The sequence below is a fragment of the Cyprinodon tularosa genome, unplaced genomic scaffold (assembly GCF_016077235.1).
Source record: "Cyprinodon tularosa strain WSP-4 unplaced genomic scaffold, ASM1607723v1 ctg356, whole genome shotgun sequence".
Lineage (NCBI taxonomy): Eukaryota > Metazoa > Chordata > Actinopteri > Cyprinodontiformes > Cyprinodontidae > Cyprinodon > Cyprinodon tularosa.
In genome coordinates, this window is record NW_024039070.1 from 149,308 (window position 1) to 157,489 (window position 8,182).

The window sequence follows — 8,182 nt, forward strand, 5'->3', positions numbered from 1 at the left end:
GGATATAAATGATTACTTGCATGGTTTATTTTATTGTTAGAAATAAAAAAAAAAAACTTTAAATAAATAGATGATACTAAAAGTATGTTTAATTAACTAAATTAAATGTTCTTTTGGATCTTTGAATGGATTGAAAAGGGCTAAATAAATCCAAATTATTTACCACTTGGTTAAAATTTAAAATTCATGACTTCCTGTTTCTCTTGGGTTTGAATACGGCGTGACACTGAGGCTCATGTCAGCTTTCAAAGGGGACAGACAAAAAACAATCCATTCAGCCTAACCTTGTTCTGAAAGATTAAGAAATTGGCCCTTCGTGTTTCTTCCTACAGTTAGAGAAATAACTTAAAGTAACTATAAATATGAAAAGCACCCATGAATACACACTGTTAGGGAGATGGTAAATAAATTCCATCTTTAGCAAAAAGTGTCATCTTGACATCACCAATAATTCCCACCAAATAACTAGTTATACGTTAGAAAAATAAAGCAAGTATCTTTCCCAATTATATTTACCAGATCTAATTTGAAAAGATTAAACTAAAATATCAATTGATTTCCCATGACATGTTTTTAAATATCCAGCTGGATATGAAGTGATGGAGGATGGAGGATCGGTTATGCTGTGGTTCTGCTTCCCTTCCAAAGGCTCTTTGGAAGGTCATTGGTTTATTTTAACCCTGTTAAATAAAGGGATCTATTTTAAATTCCTAGTCTGAGATTTATGTATTATCAGGCCTTTTTAAACATTTTGCATCCATCTTCTAATGAACTACTGAAATACTGCCCCCATGTGTCCAGTTAAAGTGTTTCTGCTTTCCACTTATTTTTAGCCAAATTCATTTAGCAATATATATCATTGCCTACAAATGAAATCTAGCATCTATTAAAGAAAATGATCAAATAAAGCTGACTAAAAATCTGATCTGAATCATGAACAGATTAAAATGTCAGAGATCAAAAATAAGGTGACAGCACACAATCAAAAGCAGCCAGGTCGGCTGGAAACATGAGCCTTGACAGAACCTCCCCATCGGCTCAGATTCCCTGCTCTTTAACCAGCAAAGCGCTAAATTATTCCAGAAAGTACTCCCCCTTCACTCTTCCCCATCATGTTGCAGGAAAGACGCACAAACACAGAAACCTCTGAGAAACCTTCCCAGTTAAAGGCACTCCTCATGAGAGCCACCTTCAGAGGCCTCAGCCAAGAGGACACCTGAGACACAGAAGCCTTTTTTTCTCTATGTAAAACTGATTGTCTTTATGTTTACAAAGAATAGCACCTCTCAATCAATGTGGATAGAGAGGAGAATCTAGAACAGGTAACAGAGCACCTTAAGGCAGTCATGAAAGTTTGATGAGAGTCCATCTGGAATTTGAAGCAGCTGTGGTCATCTTTAGAGACGGAGGATCCCCAAGACCCCTGCTCATCTCTACAGAGGAGCAAATAATGCCAAAACAGGGTAATGGTAAGTTAAGCAAGATTTTAGCAGCTGATAATAATGCAAATATACAAAGCTTGTAATGAAAGAAACAATGTTGTGGTTGCCTGGTTGTTCAAAGACACACATCAGTTCCAGCTGGTGAATCACTTTTAGTCAGCTAATAGTTTTAAAGTCAATTATGTTGTTATTTATTTATTAAACTTCAATTAATTTTTATAAAGCAAAGTTGCTAAGTGAGAAGAGTTGGTGATGTGCTACACTGTGTATCTGTGTAAATTTACACACAGATGAAATGCATGATCTGAAAGTGGTAAAATAGAACCAGGAGCATTAGCACGTGAGTGGATGGAAAAACACGGCTGCAGTGGGTGGATGGATATGGCTTCACATCTGCTACCCTACTACGCAGATTCAGAAAAACAAAGATTCAACATTAGTAAACTTAATGGTATTTAATTAGTTGCACTTTTCTAATTTTTATTTTTATGTATCAATCTTGTGGGGAAATCTGGAGTTTCTGTCCTGGTGGTAATCCAGCTGTAAAAACTGGGTAGATCTGGACTGAAAAACAACTTTCTTTCAATGCTTTGCTTTTCAAAGCTTTTTACTTTAGCTGTAGCTGCCAAAGTAACTTATTCATTGTTCATTGCAAAGGTTTATGGTTTGGATTAATGATCAAGCATGAGAGCATCACAGCTATGTTGTAAAGTCAGCCTGCTGAAAACCATCCTTTGGTAAAAATATCAAATGTTTTTTTTTTTGCAGTGAGGAGGTCATTACTGACAAGGTCAGGGTGAAAATAGCTTCATCAGGGCAGCTTAATGCTGGGATTCAACCCGGAGCTTTAGAGTCAGAGCTGCTTAGTTTCCAAATCATCTGTAGTCCTTTAAATTTTTATCTCTGGTCACCACCGAGCTCCAACCTTCACGTATTTTAAATAGATTTATTGTGGTACAGCAGTGTTTATTTGTTAAAAACTAACAGTTTTAAATAGCTTGACATGTTTTGAAAGGAAAAAACCTTTTTGTGATACAAAGACTGGTAGTAGGTATGTTTTAAACGTATTTCCCCATATTTCGATGCAATCGATATAGAAACAAACGAAGAATCATATAATAGATATAGTCGCTTCTCTTCAATGAATCCTTTAATTTATATAATAGGGCAATTATTATTTTTTTTTATTTTGAATTTATACTATTAGTATGCAACTTTCAGGAAATATTTTCATCAATAACACCCAAAAACTTAATTTCACTCACTCCATCAACCCTAGTTACTTCTATATCTAAAGATAATGAATTATTTCTACTATGATAACCAAATAACATGAAATAGGAATTTTCAAGATTAAGGATTAATAATTTATAATCAATTAAAGTCAGTCAAAATTAACAATTCTGACCGATTTTAAGTGTGTCTCAAATAAAATCTGCAAATAAACGCTTTGTGAGGTGTTAATACCTTTTCAATTACACTGTAGCTAAAGTTTTGCGCATGTTTAATGTACGTTACTCATGATGGCATGATTTTAAAACTCTGACAGGACATTTCCTTTCACTGTCTCCTTGAGTGAATAATTGATAAGAAAGGGATCGTCTGACTATTATCATACAGACACCAGGGGCCGACCGATCAGAGACCTGTGCTTAAATAAAACTTTAGCAATGATTAAAGGAGACCTGCTTCTTTGAAAGCCACCTATGATGGATTATTAAGAATAATAAAATCTTTTATAAGGATTCATCAGATGGAGTTGAAAAGATAGAGGAAGGGAAACATATGATCTCATCTAATCAGCGGCGGGTCCAGAATAAATTTATTAGGGGGGGCCAGGCTGGGGCCAGAATGTTTTCATGTGGGCACTGAAAAAGAATTTAAAAAAACAAAAAAACAAAACTGTAGTTTATTAATTTATACATAGTATGTGAACCACAGAACCAAAGAACCACCTGCACCTCTGCACTGGATGGAGAGAAATTTTCACAATATTTAGTTTATTTCAATTTTGTATTTTTGGCTTAAACATTTTAATTCTACTAAACCTAAAAATAAAACTATCATAAATGCATTAATGATTGAGGAATTTAGCAAATTTTGACTTATCTTAAATATAAATGATCAGTATTGATAAAAATCAGAATTAGAACTTAGGTTAAACGGATAAATTAAGCTATAGCAAAAGATATATATTTTTAATTTGGTTCAAAATAACAATTATCAGATTACAACTGAATGTTTCACCTTAATCTTTAAATAATACTTAAAATGTAACTAAAAAGGAAAAAAATGAAACAATTATTCCCAATAAACAATTAACAGGTTAGCTGTTTTATTAAATGCCTCATCACGTCTGATTTAACCCCCTCATCCTTTACAGTGAGACATGCTTTGCTACAGATGTGACGTCCTCCTCGCCCTCTTCGTCTGTCCCCTCATCTGTCTCCCCATGTCTCCTTGTCCGCCTGGATGCTGCTGTCCCGGCCCTGGTTTTCTGGTCCTCTGTGAGTCTCTGGGTCTCAGGTCGCTCCCACGCTCCGTCCCTCTCAGCACCTCTGCTCTGTCCGTGGCCAGAAACCAGCTTTGCAACGTGGACCACCTTCTCAGACCCTTCTCGGGTCTGCAGGAGCTCAGCCTCAGCCACAACCTGCTGGCCCGCTTCCCCCGTGGCTTGCCTCCCAGCCTCGAGTCCCTGCTGCTGCAGCAGAACCGCATCACCTATATCACCTCTGGATCCCTCAGGCAGCTGAGGAACCTAACCCGCCTGGATCTGGAGGACAACAGAATCCGTGCCATTCAGCCCGGAGCCCTGCAGGGTCTGAATAAGCTGCAGGTTCTTACACTGAAGGGGAACAAGCTCAGCAGCCTGCCTGTGAACCTCCCACCCTCACTGACTGACTTAGACCTGTCAGGAAACTGCATTGCCTCGCTGGACCTCCCCTCACTTTCCGCCCTGATAAACCTGCAGGTCCTGCAGATCAACAGTAACTGTCTGCGCTCGGTGCCAGAAAACACGTTTGACATCCTACCACGTCTCAGGTCTGTGGACCTAACTGACAACCTGTGGGTCTGCCAGTGTGACATCTTGTACCTGTATCGTTGGCTGGTGAGCGGCAGGCTGAAGATGGCGACAGATGTGGTATGCAAGGAGCCGGTCCACCTTGCTCAGCATCTGCTGCTGAACCTCTCAGTCATATCCATCTGTCCCCATGTCCTGAAGCCAAACAGGAAGACAAACCAGCTCATGTTCAACAATGCAGCGGCCATGGATACATCACATCCAGGCTTATATGAAGACAATGAGGCACCTTTGAAGGAAATATCAAAGAGACTCCCCATTACTAAAACGCAAAACCCCCATGATCCCCACAAGGCTAGACTTTTACCCTATTCGCTGGAGACTTTGACTTATGAGGAGTGTTTATCCTTCAATATGTCTCACTCATTCAGCCCAACTGAGCTAAAAACTGAATCTTTTCTAGGGGAGGACCAGAGATGCAGAGAAAACAGGACAGCTCCTTATTTCTTAAGCACTTCACCCTCTTCTGCAGGGACACTATCAGCTCTGTCCACCTTCAGGGAGGAAGTCCCGCCTACTGCAGCCCCACAGATGTTCTACCAGAGAGACTCCACAGTGGTCGTCTCTCTGCTCGCTGTGCTGTGTGTTCTGCTGGTTCTTATAATGATGGCGGTGCTAATTGTGCTAAAAAAGGTTCTGGTACAGCAGCAGAGAGTGGAACCTGCCAATGAGAGGCCCGTTGGATGAAAGCAGCACACACACGGAAGAGGATGAATTGTTTATTTCAACATGTGCAAACAGTCTTAAACAAGATTGTTTAAATTATTATATAGGAAATGTAAACCAAATGGGTTGAATTTTAAGCCAAATAAATCAATAGAGCCAAATCTGATAAAGGCACACCTGCCTTTTTGTTCCTGTTTCGTTACAGATCTCATTTTTGTTCTGAGTGAAAAAAACAAAACAAAAAAACACGTTGCAGGGCAAGAAAACCAAAAGAATAAAAAAAAAATTGAAGAATCGTCTTGAACGAGAGGCAGCTACAGGTTTTATAATGCTATCTGCAAACAAGGCTCAGAGTCCCTCAGCGTCATGCAGCTCTGCTGAGGATGTTTGATATCGATCAAATATTTAATCAGGTACATAGCAGCGTATTAACACCGGCTTTGGCAGGTTCCTATTGCTTATCCTCCTGTTTCAGTCTGTAGTCAGATAGAGCTGCTTTGATGGCGTCTTCTGCAAGCACTGAGGAAAAAAAAAGAATGGGGCGAGATTTAGAAACACTGTAACCATGAATATAAAGAACTGAAATTAAACCTCAAGATAATCTGGAATAAATTGTTTTTTAAAATTTAAATATATCACAAATGAAAACTTATATATTAGGGCATTTAGTCATTTCATAATTGGATAGTAAACTTTAGAATGTAATGCTTGAATTAAAAAAAAATGTTTAAATGGATTAGAAATGGGATTTATAAACTCCTTTTGACAACAAGAAAGATTTAATTAGAAGCTCAGGAGAGTTTTAAAAAGATGAAAAAGCTGAAAGCTGAAAAAACTCAACTGGAAGATATGGATCTATTATTCTGTAAAGCTGACTTATTTATCTGTAAAAGTGATCTTGGACATCCGGCTGTAATTTCTTTGTTTATAGTTTTATTCATACAAGCAGTGAAGACGTTTGCTCTTTTTCCACCCAAGGATTTTTTATCTTCTATAATCTTTCATGAAAGTAGAAATAAAGTGAAATATTTCTATACATTTACAGTGTTTTAAAGTGTAGCACCCTTTTACTTTTTCATGCTTTTTCCACATCAGTGCAGCAAACATCAATGTTTTTTATTGGATCAACAAAAAGCAGCCATAATGGTAAAGATCTACAAATAAGAGCTGAAAAGTGCGGCATGTTGTTTTTCTTTATCTTCTTGACAGACTCTGCCTCTAATGCAGTTTAACATGGGAGAACAAGCAGCATTAAGACGACTGAAGGGATACAGCAGAAGTTTAGAGCAGGGTTAGCTACAGGAGGAGGTTAGCATATGATGTATAAACCACAGATCTTTCAAGTAAAGAAACTACCTGTTAAAACTAGAGCAAGGGCTTTAACTTATTTATTAGAAACAATTATATGCATTTAAAAAAATGAACTTAATACATTTTCTTATATACATACTAAAGTCCTAAGCGGGAACCTTTGTACTCGCTCATTCTTGTACACCTGCATCACAGCAGTTGGTCCACTGGGGAGATTCAAGCCTAAACACCACTGATCGATCCAAATACCTGCAATCTAAGCTACAGTGGAACCGCAGCCGCCATAATAAATGCTATTCTAATGCTGGCAGTTAGGAAGGAACCAGGACAAGGAGCATGTATTATTTACATGCATTACAGGTCTAGAGAGCTGTTCTAAACTAAATTTATTTTTGTTTAAGAATAATCTGTGAAAATATTGTCTGTCATGGAGCGGTCCGTGGTGCAAAAAAGGTTGGGGACCGCTGCTCTAAAGTATTGGTTTAGTGAAACATGGAAACAGACGCATGTCACTTTTCAGATTTATTTAAAACCATTCCTCCCACTTCCCAACTGAGGGCTACTTTCTGTTGGTTCATCATATAAAATCATAATGAAACATTTAATCCGCTCATTTGGAATCATCTAAAATCCTTTGTATTAAAAAAAACAAAACAACACTCAACTTACTAGAACAATGGAGCTTGACAGGAGGAAGGCAGAGTTCTTTGGCAATGTCAGTATTCCTAATCTTGAGGGCTTCATCAATCTGATGGGGGGAAAGTAGATGGATCAGATCCTCTGTATGTAAATGAGTAAACCAAACAGATGTGTTGACAGTGCCATTCCTACCGACTTCCCCTTCACCCACTCTGTAGCCAGAGAGCTGGAAGCGATGGCTGATCCGCAACCAAAGGTTTTGAACTTTGCATCCACTATCTTGCCGTTTTCATCCACCTGGATCTAAAACAACATCAGTGGTAAACATCAACTGACATACCTGTAGGATTGCAGCGGTATTTGTGCAGCTCCAGCTCACCTGAAGTTTCATAACATCCCCGCAGGCTGGGGCACCGACCAGCCCAGTCCCCACGTTCCTCTTGTTCTTATCCAGAGAACCAACGTTCCTCGGGTTTTCATAATGGTCCACCACCTTCAGGAAAGTTATACATACATGTAAACTTCTGTTTTGACTTATAGGGCAACCACGTATCACATAGTAGTAGTCAAAAGCAGGAATTGATCAGTAGTAGGTTACCTTTTTGTGGTAAGAGCAAAGAGCAGTAAGCTCCGGTCGCAAGAACCTTTTGCTGAATGTTGACAGCAAAGATACAGAAAAAGGGACCGCCGCCATCTTCGACAGCTAACGGAAGTGAACTAACGGGGGCCTCTTTGTTGACAAACATATGAGTCTGAGTTTTCTCGCAAGAGAACGCCCTCTAGCGACCACTTTTAATATTCATTAAAGGAGTACGGTAGGCTGATATAGCATATAATTACGCCACACGGCTCTTGTAATTTATGCAAAAAAAGGGATTTTGGAAAAGTTGTATAGCTAACTAAAAGAAAAAAAAAAAAAATATATATATATATATATATATATATATATATATATATATATATATATATATATATATATATATATATATATATATATATATATATATATATATAAGCAGAGGTGGGGAGAGTATCCAAAACT

The 8,182-nt window shown here is 38.2% G+C and overlaps 2 protein-coding genes across 2 annotated transcripts; one reads left to right on the forward strand and one right to left on the reverse strand.

The window, feature by feature from the left end:
• The first annotated feature begins 1,168 nt into the window (after nt 1–1,168).
• On the forward strand, nt 1,169–5,427 carry LOC119790111 (vasorin). The gene is made up of 2 exons (XM_038295464.1): nt 1,169–1,469; nt 3,826–5,427. The coding sequence occupies exon 2, from the start codon at nt 3,832–3,834 to the stop codon at nt 5,209–5,211; it is 1,380 nt and encodes a 459-aa protein (XP_038151392.1). The 5' UTR covers nt 1,169–1,469; nt 3,826–3,831; the 3' UTR covers nt 5,212–5,427.
• A 45-nt stretch (nt 5,428–5,472) lies between these two features.
• Nucleotides 5,473–7,899, reverse strand: iscu (iron-sulfur cluster assembly enzyme). Its single transcript, XM_038295535.1, has 5 exons — nt 7,739–7,899; nt 7,520–7,633; nt 7,333–7,443; nt 7,171–7,249; nt 5,473–5,709 (listed from the first exon to the last, which is right to left on the reverse strand). The coding sequence occupies exons 1-5, from the start codon at nt 7,832–7,834 to the stop codon at nt 5,642–5,644; spliced, it is 468 nt and encodes a 155-aa protein (XP_038151463.1). The 5' UTR covers nt 7,835–7,899; the 3' UTR covers nt 5,473–5,641.
• Nucleotides 7,900–8,182: the final 283 nt, after the last annotated feature.

Bases quoted from the DNA above. Each gene is read 5' to 3' on its own strand.
- iscu (XM_038295535.1), bottom strand. From the start codon at position 7,834: ATGGCGGCGGTCCCTTTTTCTGTATCTTTGCTGTCAACATTCAGCAAA. The intron at 7,634-7,738 runs GTAACCTACTAC...ACTTTCCTGAAG, and splicing joins TTTGCTCTTACCACAAAAAG to GTGGTGGACCATTATGAAAA. The intron at 7,250-7,332 runs GTAGGAATGGCA...TCCCCCCATCAG, and splicing joins AGTGGGTGAAGGGGAAGTCG to ATTGATGAAGCCCTCAAGAT.
- LOC119790111 (XM_038295464.1), top strand. From the start codon at position 3,832: ATGCTTTGCTACAGATGTGACGTCCTCCTCGCCCTCTTCGTCTGTCCC.